Below are 20,414 nucleotides of genomic sequence, written 5' to 3' on the forward strand. Positions count from 1 at the left end.
GGTCTTGCTGAGAGGCCTCTCCACCTCTCCACTGCCTCCTAGCAAGTGCATGAGGGGGTGAAGACAAGTGTGCCATGGGATTAATCACCTACACTATGGGCGCCGAAGTGAGTCTCGGAGTGGGCGGCAGATTCTTGCTTTTTAAGTGAAGAGTGGCAGTCAGGCCACAGGTCAGAGTGCTGCTCTATCTCATCACCCCATTTTGTATTTTAATCATTAATTAAAAAGGGTTTTTTTTTTTGAAACACTCTCACACTGTAGCTGACTCCCAGCTGACTCAGGCTGACTCCCATCACACTATGTATCCCTGCCTGGCCTTGAACTTGGCCACTATCTTCCTGCCTCAGCCTTCTCACTCTGAAACCATAGGCAGGAGCCACCACACCGTGGTGCTGCAGAAGAGGTAGCACCAGTCATCCTTGTCCATAGCATTCTTGGATATTACACAAACAGTGGGCTTTTGGTTCCACCTCTTGTATTTCAGACCCTCGTTCAGTGTGGCCTTCTGCACTACACAGGAGGAAGCTGCCTTTTCTTCTCCACTCTCAGGTCCTACCCTCAGTCCACTATGGCCTTCCCTTCCTGTGCCATCATCACAAACTCCACTTTCCTGCAAGTTCTTAAAAATCCCATTGGGAGCTGAGGCTGTGGCTCAGCGATGTGTGCTTGTCTCACATGTAAGGTCCTGGCTTTCATTCCCAGCACCGCAGGGAAGCAAAGACAATTGAAAATCACTAAGAGCCTCTTAATGTCAGGTCTCTGTCCTGTGGTTTTTTTTTTTTTTTTTTTGGTTTTTTGGTTTTTTGGTTTTTTTAAATATATATCAGTGGCAAAGGAGCCCTAGAGTAATCGAAGCCTTTAGGCCTGAGTGGTACAGCAAGGATAGAAAGGTTTCGATTGCTTTTAAAACGTTCTTTATCTAATGTGTGTATGTCTGCATGGGGCACACATGTGCACAGTACATGTGCAGAAGTTAGAGGAAAGCTTGCCAGGAGTCGGTCCTCCCACCACCTGGCCTCCAGGGACTGAACACAAGTCTTCAGACTTGGCAGAAAGCGCCCTCACCTGCTGAGCTGTCTCTCTGGCCTCTCTTTTGTTTTTAAAACTAGCTTTCCTGGAAGCTTGGTGGGGTGGCTTATAGGAAAATCCCAGCTAGAAGGATCATGAAGTTGAGGTCAGCCTGGACAACATATAGTGAATTCTAGGGTAGCGTAGGCTACAGAGCGAGATCCAACCTAAAAGCAAAAGAAAAGCAAACTCTTCATATATGAAAAACCAGATTTCCTGGAATCCATTACCTTTCTATTCTGTGACCCCCCTCATGTGGATCTTGGGGGTTCTGCAAGCCTTTGTGGGTACAATGGTCCCTTCAACAGTGACAAAGTGCATGAGCCATTATCTATCATTGTTCGTTATCTGCTTTATTGTTTCTTTTTCTTTTCCCTCATATCTCAAATGTGCTCTTTGTGGGGGTGGTGTCTTGACTTTTTCAGAAGCTTGTCAATGATGTGGTCTCCCAGGATTCCTCCAGTCCAGCCTTGAGCAACACAGAACGCTTAGATGGAGGTGGGACAGGTAAGCAGAGCTATTTGCTTGCATCCCCTGAGGAAAACCATCTGCCTTCTGAGTGTAGGAGCCACCTGTGATTGGAAGAAGTAAAATACAAATGGAAAAGGAAACTTCAGTGTTCTCCCCTCTAACCTGAAACACCAACCCTCCCTTCCTGTCCCAGCCCCTCCTTGGGGGTGCCTCTCCTATCAGTATAGCCATGATCTTAGGGGACACTTGTTTTTTTATGACTTCCCAGATTGAAGAAATTCAGATCTACCCCCACCCCCGACACACACTCTCTTGCTTTTTGATGTCTTCCTAACTTGTGAGCATTCTGGTGAAGGGACCTCTTAGGACGTTTTGAAGAGAGAGCTGCACGTGGAGTATGGAGGGAGGGCCGTTGTTTCATTTGCCAGGAGGAAGCACTCCTCTCCTGCAGCTCGCCCCCCACCCCCGACCCCCGTGCTTTGTCCCCTTGAGGTGTTAAGTGTGCAGATGGAGTTGAGACACATTGGGAGGGAACTGGGGCTAACTTGTAGGTTGATGTTAGAATGCTTGCTTTTTGCCGGCTGTAAGGGTCACTGTAAACAGCAGCTGCAGTGTGGGTGGAAGAGGATGGGATGGTATTTCCGGAATTGTTTTCTCCGTTAAAGCCTGAGATGAGGCCCTAACCTTCAGCATAGTCTTTCTCCTTCAACTGGTAGCCAGATCCCTAATGGTCGGGTGGTGTCCAGAACTGAGGCATCCTGCTGGTGCACCTGCTCTGCCAGTCCGTCTCCGAAAGACTGGAAGGCTTTACATTTGTGACAAATCCCCTTCTCCTTGGGCAGGACTATAGAACTGCATGGCATAGCGTGCAGTTTGGTATCTTATTGCAACCATCTCTCAACTTAGTAGAAAGACACTAACTGCTCAGGGAGTTTATTTAGCAAAGCAAACACTTCACAGAGAAATCGAAGTGAGTGGCCCAGAGCGGGCAGTGAGCCGAGCAGGGTCCATAAGCAGGAAGGAGGACTTAGGCCATCTGTAAGAATCCTTTATCCCAGCTCTGCCCCTCTGCAGTCTCTGCCTTCTACCTAGACCACTGAGACTCCTTTGAGAAGTGCTATGAAGTCATCATATTTTCATGAAGAAGATCAGCCTTTCACTAGCATTTTACTCTAAAAGCCCAGACACAGATGCGTTTGTTCCTAAGATCTATGATGAGAATGATAACTACAGTCCATACCGGATCTATATTTAGATGAGTGATTTATATGACTTTTGTTGTTGTTTTTCAGGACAGGGTTTCTCTGTGTTATCTTGGCTGTCCTGGACTTGCTTTGTAGACCAGGCTGGCCTCGAACTCACAGCGATCCGCCTGCCTCTGCCTCCCGAGTGCTGGGATTAAAGGTGTGCGCCACCACGCCTGGTTGGTTTCGCTGACTTTTGATACTTAAGATGTGTTTTGGACCACTTCTCATTTTAGTGCCTAAACCTCACCCAGGTCTTCCAGAGGCCCGATTTGGTCTGGGAACACCGGAAAAGAACGCCAAAGCTGAAGCCAGAGTGGACGGGGGCTGCAGGTCCAGCATTCCCACCAGCCCGAAGCCCCTCCTTCAGTCCCCCAAACCGAGCCCTGCAGCCCGCCCGTCCATCCCTCAGAAGCCAAGAACTGCCTCCCGACCTGGTAAGGGCATCAGGGGTCCGGGAGTCAGGCTGGACGTGGTCTGGCTGCCTCCTCAGGTGGCCACAAGAGTAGACAGAGTGTGGTAGACTCCTTGGAAGGAAAAAAAACTGGTGGAGAACAGGAAGCTGGAACTTGGAAGTAGAAGAAACCCGAAGGAGCTTGGAACTGGTGGGGGCTAACAGATTCAACTCCAAGGCCCACCGCGCACAAGGGTGGAACCCAGGACTCTTTCGGCTGTCAGGAAAGCCCGCTGGGGCAATGTTGGCCATCAGCCAAGGCTGACTTCTGAAGTCAGTCTCCAGGGTGTTCATACAGTGCGGAAGGCCGGATAGGGACAGAGGACAGTGAGAGCAGTACAGGCTTCTGTGGCTGCACACAGTGCCTTGTAACATAGCAGAGATTCAGAACAGAATCTGGCAAACAAAACCAGGTGTCCTCAGATGGTGCAAGCATTCTGAGGGTGCATTACTGAGTGGCCGGGTGCTGGGTGTGGTCCAGCCTGTCGAGGAGACTTACCCTCCGGCCAGCTACAAAGATGCTTGCAGACTTAAAGTAGAAAGTCTTATAGAAGAAACTTTAAAACACTAGGATTGGGTTGAGTTCTGCCTTTTTTTTTTTTTTTGCAAAACAGCAGAAGTCGAATGACTTAGATGATGAAATACGATGAGCTGTCCATCAGCTCTTCACTGTAATTTCCCCTGAAAGGTTAGGAAACAGAACAGAGATGTATACAGACCTTTGCCATCATCATCTCCATCAAATTGTCATTATCTTCCTCTTCATCCTCTAGTTGAGAGACTGAGACCAAAGAATTGCTATGAGTTTGAAGTCAGCCTGGGCTGCATAGTGAGTTGCAGGCCAGCCTGGGCTACAGGATGAGACATGTCATAAACAGACTAAGTAACGGAAAAGCAGGAACTGGTCAGCAGAAGGCTTGATGTGTTTCTGAGCTACATGTGTTCCTTGTCTGAAGTAAAGAAACCACTCAGAGCATCTAACCTACTTGGTGCAGAATCTCGGCTCCCTAGTTCCCGGTGCCGACTGTAAAGCTAGCCAGCTTCCTTTTATTCTGTTGCAAGCTTCCTTTTTTTTTTTTTTTTTTTTTTTAGATGTGGTGCTTATCTCACAGTATAAGGCATATCAAAAGTTATGATTATAAACTGGGTGATGCCTGAGTAAGGCTTGAGGATTCATATTTTTAAGTGTGTCTTCTCAGTCCCTCTTTGTGACAATTCTGAGAGATTATGGGGTCACTGTGTCTTTGCTTCTGTGCTGACACACACAGGAGACTAGAAGTGAGAATGTCAGGCTGAAGTGAGCCTGCCTGTAGGCTGCCTCCACACACCTGTGGGTGCACACACTGGCGTGAGAATCCCACATGCCTTTCAGCTGAGAACCTTGAATTCTAATCCTGGCTGTCTTTACACCTTTTTAGCCCAGGGGATCATTTAATCTCCTTATAGGTCCAGAAAGCAAAGTCTTTCATGGGTTCCCAAAAAAAATCCATGATTTCAAATTACTCCTAGGGCACTGGATATAGGTACATGTACATATGTGTCTGTATGTACATATGTGTTGTGACTTACTTGCTAGCTCTAACAACTGGCAAAGGCATTGTGTTACAAACAGTGCATGTTTTAAGACAGTCAACAACTTTGTGTCTGAGGCTTGAGGAATCTGTGCTTCGCTTGTAGTCTCATTTTCAAATAGTAGTTCACTGAATATTTACAGCATAGATTCAGATCTGTATGTATTTCAACTTTTCATGGCTGCCATTCTTTTATGGTTCACGGGTGCTTATTACTTCACTTAGTGGAAATCCAGAAGTAATTTTTGACTAGAAACATTTCCATGGTAGTTTTTCTTTTTTTAATGAGTCATCTGGATGTAAGGATTTGCATGCTTACATTCTGGCTTATAAGCTTGGAGTACAATTTGTAGAGCAGCTTGTTTTGTGTCTTTGTCTTTGTGCTCCTGTAGAAGACACTCCAGACTCTCCATCTGGTCCCAGTTCCCCTAAAGTTGCTCTCCTTCCACCCATCCTCAAAAAAGTCTCCTCGGACAAGGAGCGTGATGGGCAGAGCAGCTCCCAGTGCAGTCCGAGGACCGTCTCCCAGGAAGGTAAGAACCTTTGTCTTCTGGCTCTAATCTCCCAGAGAAGCATCACTTCAAAGGGAAGGACCAGTGTCCCACGGTTCAAGCCAGCATCCTTTGGACTTAAATATATGAACCAGAGTGGGCACGTGGATTGGCATTATGTCTGACTTCATGAAGAATGAAAACAGCCAAGCCTCCTAGCCAAAGACCCACCCCCTCTACAGGAGCAGTTGCTAGATCCTCCTCAGCTGCCTCACAGCATGTTAGAGCACAATTTTGAATAGGTTTCCAGGTTCCATTATTTCTAAGGAAAGCAGCCTCAGCTAGTATGTCACTATTGCCACGGTTGAAGGGCAGTTACAATAACTTTGCCGTGGCTCAGGAGCAGGTGGTCTGCCATGTGGGACCTTGAAGCTCACTGTATTCTCTGGGTCACAAGTAAATAAATGTTCTGCCTTCTCAGACGTGTGGCCCGAGTATAGACACTCCCAGGGCGTCACTGCACCAATGGATTCCCTCTAGGTCCCTGAGGTGGGAATGGCGGTCTCCTATGATTTGCGTGCTGCCCCTCTTCCCTACAGGAACAGACCAAGTCACTAAATCGGGGGTAAGGCAGGCTGGGGTAGCTGTAGCATTTGTGATGTTTCTTTTATTTCTCCTACTTATTTTATTTCTTTACTTTTTATTTTATGTGGTTTTATGTTTTTATTTTATTTACTTTTTTATTCTTTTTTTTTTGGAGGCAGAAGTGACTTGCCTGCCTTAGCTTCTCTTACAGGAGTGAGTCACCATGCCTGGCCTCCCTTTATTATTTCAAATGCACAGTTGGCTGTTGGGTGAAGTGTCACACAATGCTGGCTCTGCACCAGATATGCACTGTAAAAAAAAAAAAAGCTATTAGCCGGCGTGTCCAGATTCTTGCTCTGGTTTGGGCTGCATTGTTAACTTTATATTGGTTTGGAACTTTGGGATTGTGTCAGCTCGCTGGCTCTCATAGCTCCTGTTTACTTTTCTGGGTAATAGCGTCAGGTTGAAGTGAATAGAAGGCACACTTACCTGTTATCCTCATGGCTTAGGAATCTAATAGAAATAAATAAAACAACACTGTTTGCTCTTCTGTCTCCATTCTACAACGTCACTTGATAGGTGGAAGTCTCTGTCTTCCTGTTTGTAGATAAACAAAAATGGAGGTTTGGCTGAAACTGGTATACGGCTTTTGTCAATGAATCTAAGGAGGAGAGGGGATAGGTATTGAATTCTCATTTCACAACTGAGGGGGCAGATGCTGTACTTGGTATCACAGCCAGAGCTTTAAAAGGAGTACCTCTTCAGAGAACCTTTAGTAACGCCATTCAAAACAACCTCAGCTCCCTGAGAGGCCCTGGTAGCCAGGTCGCCCACATTCACAGCTCCCCTTCCCCCATTGGCACCACTTTGTCTTTGCATTCTGCAGGTTCTATCTTTACCCCTTAGCTTTTAAAAAAGCTCTGGAAAATCCCAAGAGGATATTAATGGGGAGACTTGGAGGGGAGGAGTGACGTGTGGGAATTTTCATCTTGTTAAAAAAAATGGTTGAAATGTTAAAGAATTTACACAAAACAGGGCAGGTGGGGGCCAGAGAGTTGAATTTAGGAAATTTCTGATTAGTATATTTTTTTGGAAAATGATACTTGCTAGTGAGTGTTCAATCTGTGGCCCAAGGGCCACGTGCAGCTGAGTTTGGCTGAGAACATCTATGACCACAGCCTAACCCAACCTGATAGGTAAGCTTTCTTCAAGCAGCTGGATTTTCAGCAGATATTTGCAGTTTGGGGGTTTGTTTTGTTTTTAATTCAGTTGTATGGCTCCCAAGTGTGGAAAAGTTGGACACACCTGATAGGTAACCAATGTCACCAGGAGCAAGAATGTGTCCTAGAGCCTCTGGTGACAACACAGGTGACATAGGACATCACTAACAAAGGCAGAGCTGCTGTGAAAAAAGTGAGGAATTCCAAATAGGGGTGGACAGCCCTCAAGAACTCCAGTGTTGGGGTAGGCGTTTGAATCAGGTCCTCGTTCCCACAATAACAGACACCAGTGATGCCTCACATGCTCCTCCACCGAGGGTTGATGGAGGCTGCAGAGCTCGGGAGGGGTTCCTTTCCTGTCCGGATCCGGAAGGAAGTAGTCACAGGTCACAGTGCTCTGTTCTGATGTCAGGCTGAAGATGCACCAGGTCTAAGCACAGCTTTCGGATGTTGAGGGGGTAAGACTTTGACATTAGCTTACGAATCAGCTGGTCATTGGTGGGGGTAGAAGCTGTGGCAGCCACTCAGAAGCCCTGCCTTTCTCTCTAGACGCCATTCCTTTTGTCTCTTCCTGTTGTGTATTATTTATGCTGGTTGCTTCATTTCCTTGTTCTCTGCCTCCCTCTGGACTAGCGTGCCCAACTAATTTCTGAAACAGGTAAATAACTGTAATTCTTCGGGATTATTCCATAGTGAATGTGATTTTTGTTAATCCATCATGGAATCAAAATGATAATACTGGGGCATTTTTGTTACTCCCTTTCTGGGGCAGAGTCAGAACTCACCTCATTTTGCACATTTCCATAATGTTGGCTGTTGAATTCTGTAGACAACAGTGGATCTGCCCAGGACCAACACTCTTAAGTTTTTTGAGTCCTAACTTGGCGTGGATGAGCTGATATCTAAGTTTCAATATTAATCATTCTAACATGGATGTCAACACATTGATGTATCTGGTACTATGAAGGGTAAAACGGATCCCTTTTCCTTAGTAGTGCAAAGAGGAGATTATTTCAAAAGGCATTCAGATCATGACAGTGGCAAGCCTTCCAGTAGAGGGAAAAGATCTTCAAAACTCTACTCCACCATTGCGGAAGAGGAAGTGAATGCACCTGGGTACAGGAAGTCACAGCCAACAAATGGTTAGAGCCTTCCGTTTTCATTCCTCGCTGACCTGAAGCTGATGAACTGGCACTAACAAACGAGCTTTAATTGAGTGGCTGTTAGTTGGGGCTGGGTCTGATATGTCATAGGACTGAATTCTTACTCTGTGTGGCAACAGGATGGTCCCTCCATGGGGGGAAATATTAAATCAAAATCTAAAACTAGGTTACAGGGAGCTTCAAGTTACCTTAGGGGTTTGTCTATTCAAACCTTAGTAGGCATGAAAGGTAATTTTTGTACTTGGGGTCATATCTCTCATTCCTTTCTATCTTTGTTTTTTCCATTAAGTTTCCATTGGAGTTAAACTAGAAATTCATAGAGCAATAGAGTACATCTCCCTGCACAACACTGATAAGGTGTTACCACACACTGTGGTAGGAAAGATCAACACAAAGCCCCCATCAAAAGGCAGACCTTGGATCACATACGTAACCTATCAGTGGACATTTTCTCACTTGTTAGCTTTTCCACCTTGAGAGGCAATTCATTGTATTTGTAGTTCGTTTGAAGAAATGAAACATTTGTGAAGAATGGAAGAGTTAGTTTTTGAGACTTAGTAAGTACAGTCGAGGTTACATGGATGTTTCTAGATCCTGGGAATTTACATTTTCAACTATTATTAGATCCACTGACTTACATCTCCTATTAACAAGGCACCTTTGGTGCAAGAGCAAGGGCCACTGAAAGCATTTGCACAGCACACAGGAAGCCCACTAGGGACTGCATCCATCCACCAATAATACAGAATAAAAGAAGATAGCTACAGAGATAAGCCAACACCTAGAAAAGCAGCGAGAAGAAGCCCTGTGTCTCTCTCTGATTTTTTCCCATGACCTCACTAGCTTGCCATTCTCCTTGTAGGATGAGTTGGGTCAAAATTTGGTAACATTAAATGGGGCTGTCTTAAATGAGCTTGATTTCTTGAGCCCCAAAGTAGGGAGCCCCAAAATTGTCACAGGTGCTTCAATTAAAGTGATTTGTGTTTAATATGCTCGTTTTGTTTTGTTAGTGCCTATTCTTCTCAGTGTACCGTCCCCTTTGAGAACGGCACAGCCTCTGCTTCTTGAATAGTTCCTGGTTAGTTTGTTTTTAATGCATTTAGCAGAGCAATTGGCTAAATCATGGGGCATACTCTCAAGTGTTTTAAGAGCAATTTTGTTGACACTAAACTAGTTTTCTTAATTTCCAAGCCTTGGGTTCATGAAGCAAATGAAGGCTGTGGTTCTCAAAGCACGCTGCATATCTGATCATGGTTGACATGGTTTAATCATGTGACTATTTCGATACTGATTTCATGTCCTTTCCTCTCTAATTATAAGATATGATATTTCTTGTTAGCAAATATTCTATTTTCTTGAAGAAAATAGCTGCTTTTGTTTGGCTTTGTTTGTGTTGCAGAGCTTTCTATTTGTACCATTCGGTTCTGGAAGTCCCTTTCCACATCCCTTGTAGTTCCCACAGTCTAGCCTGCAGCCACAGACACTTGCCCTGTCTCACAGGCTCTCAGCTAGTGCTTGGCTGGACTTTCGTGCCCTGGACCCAGATCCAGGTTTTACTTTCCACTTCCCACTTCCCTGTAAGAATTCTTCAAGAGCAGATCACTGTAGCAGTGCACTGCTCCATTCCCAACACTTTGGAGGTACAGAGAGGAGGGTGTGGAGTACAAGGGCATCTTCAACTACACAGAGAATAGAAAATAACATGGAACTCTGTCTCAAAACAAGAAACAAAATTCTCCAGGAAAATTTTAGCAAGTTGCAAGAGATTTTCCAACTATTGCTAGACAGACTTTTTAAAAAGCAGGGCCAACTATAGAATATTATTTTAAGGAAATGCTGTTTTCTTCTAGTAGATATATATCTCCCTGGAATTACAAAGTCATTCCCAGGCTTGCATCTGAATCTCTAATTCCAAGTCTCTATGCATATTTTAGAAGGCTTAAAATTTGCATATATACATATGCAAAGTAGAATCATCTTCAAGAACAGGAAGCCTTGTGTGTGAGGCTCTCTGCAATATTGATTTCCACCTCAGACAAGATGTGACTCTGTAAGCCAGTATCCCCACTTAATAGGTTACCATTTAGTCCACATTCTTGAGTATATTTTACCTATCAGAGTACGCGGGATGATAATAAATAAGTGCATAGACAGATAAACTGTGCACCAACTGTTCAACATTGGAGAAGTTTAATCAAACAATGTGTTTTTTTCTTTTTGCCTGGTATTAAATTAAGGTGTAGAAAGAAGTCTGTGTGAACAAATGGAATTATAAATTTCAGTAGTGAATTAGTCTAAATTTTATAATAAATTTTAAAATTAATTCTGGATTTTTAAGTTCTAAACAGACTTAGTTGTATTTAGCCCCTCCTTCAATGGAAGCCTGACAAAAACCTAGTTCTGTGTAATTGTAGGTAGCATCTTAATTGCATGCAATCAACTAAATGTTCCCTAAGGGCTGGAAATTGACTCAACAAAGAACACTCTCCTTCTACAAAGCTGTTTGCATCAAGGATCGGGACTAAACAGGCAAGAACAGTAGAGTGCCGAGCTTAGTTCTTCGAGTTCTACACTCTGCTCCCAATACTAAGGACATGCCAGCTGCTGCTAGGGTCCTGATAACATGTGACCACAATTTAATCAATGAAGGTAAATGAGCTTAGGATGAACTTGGCCCTCAGTGGTCCTGAGCATCAAACCCAAGGCCTCACACACGCTCTACCATTGGCTCCACCCGTATTCTAAAATGTAGTTTTGATGTTCGTGGCCTTCTTGAAATTGTGTGTTATCTTTCCTCTCCGTCAACACATTGGTTAAAATGGTTGTTGAGGTCACAAAAGCCCAGTATCAACTTGGAAGACCAGTGCCTGGCTGGACTTAAAAAGACAGCCTGCCTTTTCCGAGAAGATGACTGTGCGTGTCCCCCTGGGTTCCACTCACGCTTCCTGCTGTGCCTTGGCTTATAGGGTAACATCTGTTGTGCCTTGGCTTATAGGGTAACATCTGCTGTGCCTTGGCTTATAGGGTAACATCTGCTGTGCCTTGGCTTATAGGGTAACATCTGCTGTGCCTTGGCTTATAGGGTAACATCTGCTGTGCCTTGGCTTATAGGGTAACATCTGTTGTGCCTTGGCTTATAGGGTAACATCTGCTGTGCCTTGGCTTATAGGGTAACATCTGCTGTGCCTTGGCTTATAGGGTAACATCTGCTGTGCCTTGGCTTATAGGGTAACATCTGCTGTGCCTTGGCTTATAGGGTAACATCTGCTGTGCCTTGGCTTATAGGGTAACATCTGCTGTGCCTTGGCTTATAGGGTAACATCTGCTGTGCCTTGGCTTATAGGGTAACATCTGCTGTGCCTTGGCTTATAGGGTAACATCTGCTGTGCCTTGGCTTATAGGGTAACATCTGTTGTGCCTTGGCTTATAGGGTAACATCTGCTGTGCCTTGGCTTATAGGGTAACATCTGCTGTGCCTTGGCTTATAGGGTAACATCTGGTTTTGCCTGACACAATTTTTTTGGATACATGAATATCTCCATATTCAGAAAGCGTTTTTGTGTCACCTCCTATGTGGTGGGTTTGGACTGTGTTTCCAGGGAGTTAAAGTGTTGGAAAGAATGAGAAGTTTGATTATTATCTTAATCTAGGGACTCAAACACATGTGTTTTCCCTGAAGACAGCTGAGCACAGCCTGCCCTGCTTATTTTCCCTTGAGTCTCCCGCTGCAGTGTTAGGCATATCTTCCCAAATGTCCACTGTGGCGGAACAAGGATTTGATTTACATTAGAGTGCACAAGTTCCAGGAGACAGCACAAGTCCCCTCTACTTTTGAGGTTGGATTTCTTGCCAAGTGCCCTCTAAGTCTCCTCTGCTCCCCATGTTGTTACCGTACCACCCAGGCTGAAAGGTTAAAGGAATCTGTGCGTGTGGGCATCAAATTGATTTGTAATGAAGGGCAAAATATTTAGAGACATTTATTTACCTTTTTCCCCCCTCCAAACCTGGCTTATCAGGAGCTTCCAAAGGACCAATCAACACAAGTACATTTAGGGTTTTTTTTCTCCCTATAAATGGTGAGAAAAGCAACTGTATCTCTTTCTTATGTCCCAGCCCTCACTGAGAATTTACCCTTAGTACTGGCAAAAAGAAATCAAAAGTTTAAGGGACTGGAGAAATGGCTTAGTATGTTCAGTATTGCAGAGGTCAGGAGTTGGTTCCCAGCACCCGTATCAGGTGGCTCACAATAAGTCCAGCCTCCATGGGGCCCTGCATACATATTGCTTGTTTTTATGATGAGATTGAAAAAGTTGTTTGCATCCCCCACCCAACCCAACCCCCCATTTCGGGATTTTGAGTAATTTAAATTTAATGCTATTAACTGAAAATCACAATGCTTTTTGTTAAAAGTTAGAATCCGACCATAGCAACTAAATTTGCAAGAGAGCCTTGATGTGTTCGTGTACATGTCTCCTAAACATTCCCTTCCTGAAACCCTACTTTGAGGTGTTCATTTTAAGCCACAGCCTAAATCAGAAGCACCAAGTGACACACGTGTTCGCATGTCCCTCCCAGGGTTGATGGGTGTCTTCCTGGTTGGATTCCTGGGATTTGAGTGGCAGAGTAGCCGAGCTTTTTCTTTAAGCAGCTTTCCAAATGGTATGGGTTTGGTATTTTTCATTTAGACGGTATCTTCACAATAGACATGTGTTATTTAATAGCGTTATTAAATATTACTAGAGTTTAGCCTCTGCACTGACTCTTTCCCAAATGCGGTAGCCGAGAAACCAGGATGCAAGAAGTGACAACGTGGGCTTCAGAGAAAGGCAGCAAAACCCACCTGTAATCAGGAAGAGCACCAGCCATGAAGCAGAAAGTTCCAGATGCATAACAAAAGTACAGTTCCAACCAAGCTCAGCCCTCACTGCTGTGTGAACCCTTCCGGTCACACATTACCCTTCAGTCAGAAACAGGCAATGCTAATGAGTCCTTTACCTGCGGGGTTGAATCTGGCACGGGTGTTATTTGATGCTTTGTCACACACAGCCTTTTTCTGTAGGGAGTGGAGCACATGTGGTCTGAGGCACAGAAAGAAAGGCCTGTCTGACTTCCTGCCCGCAGTACAGGAGTACCCAGTGTTCAGCCATCTGCAAAAGGGATGGCATTGGAACCCTGTGCAGCCAACACCTCTGTGTGCAAGTCTCTGTGCTGGGTGAAGGGGCAGTCTTGGCTGTGGAGGTCACCTGGCTCAGGGCAGTGACATCTGCTGGCCTCTCCCTCTGCTCGCCCACCATTTCCTCCTCCGGTTCTCATGCACATCTATGTGGGGTTCACCCCATCATAGACTGGCCTTAGGCGTACGTGTTTGCTTATGTCCACTTGCTTGTGGTTTCATTGCTTTGTCCTCGACTTCTGTCTAGAGCGTGTCTAAGTGCAACAGCAGGTTCGTTTCTGAAACAGTCCGTCCTGACCACTCGCACCCTGACTTCTCAGGGCCCCTCACCTAACACTATTACTGCCCTGTTAACAAATGGTCCTTCTTCCTTACCTTCTCATTTCAGTCTCGAGGAGAAGCTGGGGCCCACAGGCCCAGGAGTATCAAGAGCAGAAGCCGCGGTCTTCCGGGAAAGATGGTCACCAAGGGAGCAAATCCAGTGACTCTGGAGAAGAGGCAGAAAAAGAGTTTATTTTTGTGTAACGGTGCCCACGTGAGCCTTCCCATGCAGGGTGCTCTCCTCAGCCCTCAGAGGAGCCAAGGGCAGTGTGTCCTCTTCCTTCTCTTGGTGCTTTCTTCTTTCTCCCCGTTTCTCCTTTTTCTACAAAATATATATAAAGTCCACTTTTTGGTTATCAAAGCACATTTTTGGTCTTCCCTATTTGATTTCTAAACATTTTTTTTTTCTTATGCCTTCAACAAAAAGCCAGCAATTATACCACGGGCCCTACTTGAATTTCTCTGAGGCAGCTACACAGTGCCCTGCATGGTGAGGTTTTTTTTTTTTTTTTTTTTTTTTTCTTGAAATTAATGAAGTAACTGGACTCATACCTAGGTAGCTACCCAGGATATCCTGGGGCGCTGCAGGGTGTGATTGTGTCAGAGCCACACGTGACTCAACATAGCAGTTTATTCTTGATGTATGCAATTGCATATTGTAATTATAGTATCAGAGCACACTAATAAATAATTTGTATAAATTATATATATTAGATTTTGAGCACTGTTCTTACATTTTTCTGTGGGGCACTTCCTTCCCTATGTAGAATTGTACATTTAGATCTTGGTTGGGAATCTTTGCAGACCATCAGCAAACACAGCTAAGAACAGTGAAAGAGGCCCAGATTTGTATATATAGTTGATTGGAATGAGGTCTTATGAATATTCATGTTTTTGAAGGCCTTTAATTTCTGTCTGCTTATTAGCTTTTAATGTGTGGTTTTTAAGAGAAAATTTTGGCATCTGTAAAAAAAAATCTAAATACTACTCTTTATAAAACATCTCACAGATATTCACTTACATTACAGGCTGAAAGTATTTTATTCATATGTATATTTATACCAATAAAATGATTTTACAAGTGGAATTTTTGACTTCCTCCAGTTCTTTTATTAGGATTGGTTTATGTGGTGAACCTGTGGCTTGTTTCTAAAATTTAGAATAATCACAGTCCACAGATAATTATATAATGTAGAAATCATTACTTTCAAAATAAGTATAATTTGATAATTCCATAGTCTGCTCTTCCCACTGGAACACAGATGACATTTACCTGAAGGTCATAGAAGTCTGTGTGTGCTCTGTACTGAGCTCCATGAATTAGTCATGTGAGGGGCACCAGCTTGAGGAAGGTGGTGCGCTCACCAGACAGGAAAACAGCAATAGCACAAACAGGGCTTTTGTGATGTCACTGTTGACTTCATCCTGCTCCCTTTGCCTCCCATGGGTGCTGCCCTAGCGGTGAGTTCCAGTCCTGAAGGCTGAGCCAATTGCTATCTATCATCTTATGACTTCTGTATTCTGCCAACATAGAAGATTGTTCTCTTTAGGTGTGGCCAGTGCTAGCGTGAGCAGACACACCCATGATGGTGGCAAAGTGAGAGGAGGATAAGACAGAAATGGGTGTGTGGGACTGCAACTATTCGGCAGTTTGGTGAGCCTACCCACAGCTCAGCTAAGCCCACCCTTGGAACAAGCAATACTATTAAAGATATCTGTCCAGCCACCCCGACCTCGAGGTGTTCTGGAAGCCTTAGAAAGTGACATTTGAACAAGGCCTTTGAAGTACAGGGACTGTGCCTAATCCTTAGGTATTCTGTATTATTATTATTTGAAGACAGTTATAATGGAGGACAGTTTTATTAGCCTTTAAAAGAAAAAGCACAGAACAGAGAGGCTGAGCATCTTGGCAGCTGCCACAGGAGAGAGACAGAAAAGAGTGAAAGCCATGCCTTTGAGTTTGGCCTGGAGGCTTAGCAAGCAACTGCAGAAGAAAAGCAGCTTAAGAGAAATTGTGAAAAAAGTCCAGAGTACCAGAGAAAGCATACATAGGCTGGGGCCAGCATTACTAAGAGGACCACAAGTGGTTACGCCATTCTGAGTGAGGACCTGAGAACGCAGATGGACAACAGAGCCTCGTGGTGGCTCTGTCCACTCCCCTAAAATGTATATGACCTTGGATTTTGTCTCAGGTAGTAGTGGAGGGGGAGGGGGAAAACAAAGCACTGATCAGTCACAAAATGAACGGTGATCAAACTGGCATTCATTTAGAATGTGTTTGGTATAGGGTGCACCTGCTGCCTGTTACATACATGGGGTTTCAGTGTAGGAGACCAGGCTGTGAATAGCCTTGATGTTTGAACAAGGCACCAGAGCGTGTCACTGCAGCAGGAGGCATTGTCAATTCTTAAGCAATGATGTGATTAGAGCAAAGAGCTGAAACTCTGGGAACTGCAAGCAGAAAAGCACCCAGAGAAATGGAAGAGCAAGACTAACCTTATTCTTCTCTGTGGGGCAGGAGCCTGCTCCTCCCAATCATCCCTAAGGTAACATGCTGACGTGCAAGGCTGACAGCCCACAGCTGCTGGCCTCCAGGTTGGCAGAGGCTGCCATATTTACTCATGGGCCCTCTACTGGCCTGGCCTGGCCTTTTTCAGATTTACCCTGAACATCTTTCTGCTCAAGTGTCCATTGCTCCTTCTCAGGCTCCTTTCATGGTGATTGTCAGCTTGTAAATGTGGGCTCCAGGTGTCTGCTGCCTGACTCCCTCCAGTACAGCCCTTCCCAGGATCCCCAGGAGTAAGCCTGCAGGCTCACCATCCCATCTCAGCATCTGCTCCTCAAAGAGCGTGGGCTGACACATCCCCCCACACCATTCTCTCAAGCACACAGGAGGAATGGACACCCCGTTAGGACCTGTGACCAGGTGCCATCTCCTTCACTGCTAAAGCTCTTGACAAGTCCAGTGACGTGAAGAGCGGCCACCTGCAGTTGGAAACACGGTGAAAGCAAGTGCTGGGAGAGCAACAGTCTTGAGTTGCAGCACCCAGCCTGGGAGAATGGAGGTGGGCGGAGGCTTCTAGAAACCTAACGGCCTGTATAAGAAGAGCAAAAGGACCCTGAGGAAGAACCTGGGATCTTAGCCCAGAGGTGAGCTGCATGGGTTTTTATTTGGTTCTGTTTATGCCACGTGCAAAGCCTGAGCTGAGAGCAGACAGAGAGGGTTCACACCCATCTTGGCTATGTGACACGAGAGCCAAATAAACAGAAATCACTGTCTGTTTTGGAATGCTTCTATTGGGTGGCTTTATTATAAACTCGTTGCCCAACATGTTTCTTTGTTTGATTCGCTATTGGCCAGTTTGGGTCAATTGTCAGTCATACATTAGAAGGGAATTTGTAGTTAGAAATTGGCTACCCTGAGAAGGACCCTGAGTGAGATGCTGGGCTCATCAGGAAGAGTGTGAGAGATGGCATGGTTTCATGGCTTTGACCCTTTCTTGTGCTCACCTCATCTTGATGATTTGTCTTGAAGCTCCACTTACCACCCAGCCTGGGGTTCTCAGAGAAGAAATTCAACAGGAAACCGGCCCCCAGCATGGCCGTGGTATTTCAGAGAAGTGGCCCACCCTCAGTTTCACCTGTCAGAATCCTAACTTGAGATGGCTTTGGAGAGATAGCTGTCTGTTCCCTTTGCACTCGGTAGATCGAAAGCATTGCCGTGGAAGGTGTACGGTGGAGTCCTGTGGCCTTTGTTCATGGTGACGATGCCTTATGTAGATTGTGAGGACTCCCAGGGTCCTGATTAGAAAGCTGCTGACTTGTGATGCTGGCCGCCTCTGCTCTCACGGAGTCCCCACTTACATCACTCTGTGTTCACAGGCCTATTGTTTCTGGTATCCCAACACAAACATGCTTTCTAAAAAGGTTTGGGTTCTGGGCTCAAGGTGGACCCTGAAGCGGTTTGTCCTTTTGGGTTTAAAGGGCTTAGTGTTGCTATCTGGACATGCAGATGGCAATATATCGGGTAGTCCGATGACAGTTCAGGCCCCAGTGTCTAAGCAAACAGCATGTTAAGGGCTTTGATGAGAGTCCAGACACCTTAGGCAGAGCTGGGTTTCTTTCTAGGTCTGAGGAGGGGGGTTTTATGCCACGTGACTGATGGTGGTCTTAACCTGAGCTTGCAGCTGGCTGTCTCCGGTTCTTGGATGGCAGGAGGAGAGGAGATGGCGTCTTACATTGGGGAGTTCATGAGTGAGGATGTTGGGGCAGAGGATTAAGAAAGAGGAACACACAGGTCTGTGTCTCATTGTAAAGTTAGCTCTCTGGTCTCCAGAGTCAGGCAGGCTGAGCCTTCACAGTTCCTCAGAGCAATGAAAATGGCACTGGCCAGTCTGGAATGTACCCCCCACCCCCCACCCCCGCTGGTTACCAGGTAAGGAGCTTGTCACTTTCTCCACAGCAGCAGCAAGACTAAGGCTGTGGGGAGCCTAAGCAGCAGTCTGGTCTGGATTTTAACACCTTCCTACCTTTTTGAACCTGGAAGCTGAGCTTTGGCCGAACTGCTAAAGCAGAGAAGACAGCAGCAACAGGAAGAGCTCAGTGTTCTATTTGCCTCATGCTGCTTGTTTGTATCTGTTGTCTCCAGTATGGCATCCCCTCTGTCAGAGTGTCTCAAAGTCAGACCGGGTGAGGTGGTGCACTCCTGTACTTCTGGCACTAAGGAAGTGAAGTCAAGGGATTGTGAATTCAAGGTCAACCTCAGCTACACAGTGACTTTGATCTAGCCTGAGCTACAAAAGACCCTGTCTCCAGGGGAAGGAAAGAAAGAAAGAGAAAGGAAAGAAAGAAGGAAGGAATGAAGGAAGGGAGGAAGGAAGGAAGGAAGGAAGGAAGGACGGAAGGAAGGAAGGAAGAAAGAACTTCTCAAACTCAGAGGAAATGGATTGTTGCCCAAGGGCATTGTTCTTGCTGTCGTGGGCTGGTGACAGATTTCAAGAGAAGTAGGAAAATCAATCCACACTTCATCGTTGTGGCCCGTACTAGATTCAGAGCAACAGGGTGCTATACTACAGGCCCAGCTTATGTGAGAGCCTGTGTCATGCTTCTATGCCTCGGCCACACAAACACACACACACACACACACACACACACACACACACACACAGAGAGACACACCCCTCTGCATCTCCGTTGGCATGCAATGATCATGGAGAGTCTCAACTGACAGGAAAAATATTCACTTGAACTTAGTGTCTGGAGTGGTAACGCATCCTGGGGGTGGGGGTGGGGGGGAAGTGGGGGTGGGGAGTGGGGGAGTGCATCAAGTTGTCTACCATGTGATGAGAGGATCAGGCCGACAGTGAAACGTGGGAAGATGCACTTGAGCTCCAAGCTGCCAAACCACTGCGAAGATTCAGGATAAAAATGCATGAGCTCTGCATGCAGAAGAGTTTTAAGCACTGGAGGAGTTTAAGACCATGGAGGAGAACGCCCTGCAAAAGAGAAAATGCTAGTGCCAGGAGAGACTCATAGGAGAGACCGGTCCTAGGAAGTCAGCTGGTTTTCCTGTTTAATCCCTCAGCAATGGGGATTAAACACTGGCTGGTCCCTTCCTCCCAAGAGCACACACTCTGCGCACTTCTGGCTCTCTAGCAGCTCTGCTCACACAGAGGCCCTGACGTTCTCTGTGATCAAGTCACAAGTGCTTGTCACTGCCACTGATGTCTCCCAGGCTCCTGCCCAATGCCAGTTCTAGACTCACAGGCCTCGGGAACTTCTGGGGCCCATTACGGAAGATCTACATAGTGCTCCCACACCATGCCCAGCTAGAGATCTCACTAGGGCTTAGGATACTGCCAGAAAGAGCCAGAACCATCTTATCATCTCTGCAGCCGAGGACAGAGCCGCCATGCCCTTCCAGCTGCAGAGACACATGCTACATCTCGTCCTATACGCTGATGGAGGCATTCCATTGTCCAACTACAGAAGCAGCAGCTAGCCTTTTCCCTTCCAGGTGAGAGGTTAGGAGAGACCGTTTGCCATCAAGGACATGATCTGTTTGCTTAACTGCTAGGCTCCACGAGAGGTCCTCTGAGCCACAGCCAGCCCCACTGTGGCCCAAGCATACTTGGCAGAAGATAGCAACTTCGCTAGTGACGTTTAAAAGCTCTAGACAGGACCCAGTGGCATTGTACAGTCTAGGGAGGATTGGGGGCATCTGAGAGCTTGAATTCTAAAAGAACAGAAACCTTTATTTTGTTGAATTCATTCGATAATTAGAGTTCCTTTGTGAATGCTGTCATCCCTGCCTCTCACAGATTAGTTCCAAACTTCCATGCCCATCAATTTCAGAATCCACAGTTTTATATAAGACCTTTTCAAAAAAAATGGGGTCATATTTGTATGTAACTAATCCACATGTCCTATATTTTAAGAATCTCTAGATTGCTTATAATACCTAATAAAACGTAAATACTGTGAGAATAGGACCTATGTGGTTCTGTTTAAAAAATAGTGATGTGAAAAAGTTTCTATACATGTCTAGTACAAGATTTTTATTCAGATGGAGTCTGACAATGTAGCCCAGGCTAGCCTGAAACCCATCATGGAGCCCAGTCACTAAAGAAGTGCATCCATTTTTAAATTAGTAA

At 45.6% G+C, this 20,414-nt stretch overlaps 2 protein-coding genes and 1 long non-coding RNA gene across 11 annotated transcripts in view; 2 read left to right on the forward strand and 1 right to left on the reverse strand.

Annotated features, from left to right (window-relative positions):
• CARMIL1 (capping protein regulator and myosin 1 linker 1) overlaps window positions 1-14,282 on the forward strand; it is a 260,068-nt gene extending 245,786 nt beyond the window's left edge. The window contains exons 34-38 of one of the 7 annotated variants that reach the window (XM_084794019.1): window positions 1,494-1,575; window positions 3,020-3,220; window positions 5,201-5,341; window positions 8,097-8,246; window positions 13,829-14,282. In XM_084794019.1, coding sequence (XP_084650145.1) covers window positions 1,494-1,575; window positions 3,020-3,220; window positions 5,201-5,341; window positions 8,097-8,246; window positions 13,829-13,965 — 711 coding nt within the window. In that variant the 3' untranslated portion in view covers window positions 13,966-14,282. Of the gene's footprint in view, window positions 1-1,493; window positions 1,576-3,019; window positions 3,221-5,200; window positions 5,342-7,737; window positions 7,763-8,096; window positions 8,247-13,828 lie in introns of those variants that run through there. The other 6 variants (XM_084794020.1, XM_084794021.1, XM_084794024.1 and 3 more) reach the window with 6 other exon arrangements.
• LOC311604319 lies at window positions 1,507-15,829 on the reverse strand. 3 transcript variants are annotated; one of them, XR_014781454.1, is made up of 6 exons: window positions 15,035-15,799; window positions 13,816-13,927; window positions 6,374-6,481; window positions 3,957-4,018; window positions 3,218-3,310; window positions 1,507-1,640 (listed from the first exon to the last, which is right to left on the reverse strand). It is a non-coding gene; the product is annotated as an uncharacterized lncRNA (long non-coding RNA). The 3 variants fall into 3 exon arrangements; XR_014781452.1 differs by lacking the exons at window positions 3,957-4,018; window positions 6,374-6,481 and adding an exon at window positions 13,108-13,414 and having other exon boundaries at window positions 15,035-15,829; XR_014781453.1 differs by lacking the exons at window positions 3,957-4,018; window positions 6,374-6,481.
• A 1,009-nt stretch (window positions 15,830-16,838) lies between these two features.
• SCGN (secretagogin, EF-hand calcium binding protein) overlaps window positions 16,839-20,414 on the forward strand; it is a 55,824-nt gene continuing 52,248 nt past the window's right edge. The window contains exon 1 of the mRNA XM_084794064.1: window positions 16,839-16,911. The gene's annotated coding sequence lies outside the window, so the exon portion shown is untranslated. The remainder of the gene's footprint in view (window positions 16,912-20,414) is intronic.

This window comes from Acomys minous (assembly GCF_964271855.1).
Source record: "Acomys minous genome assembly, chromosome: 9".
NCBI lineage: Eukaryota > Metazoa > Chordata > Mammalia > Rodentia > Muridae > Acomys > Acomys minous.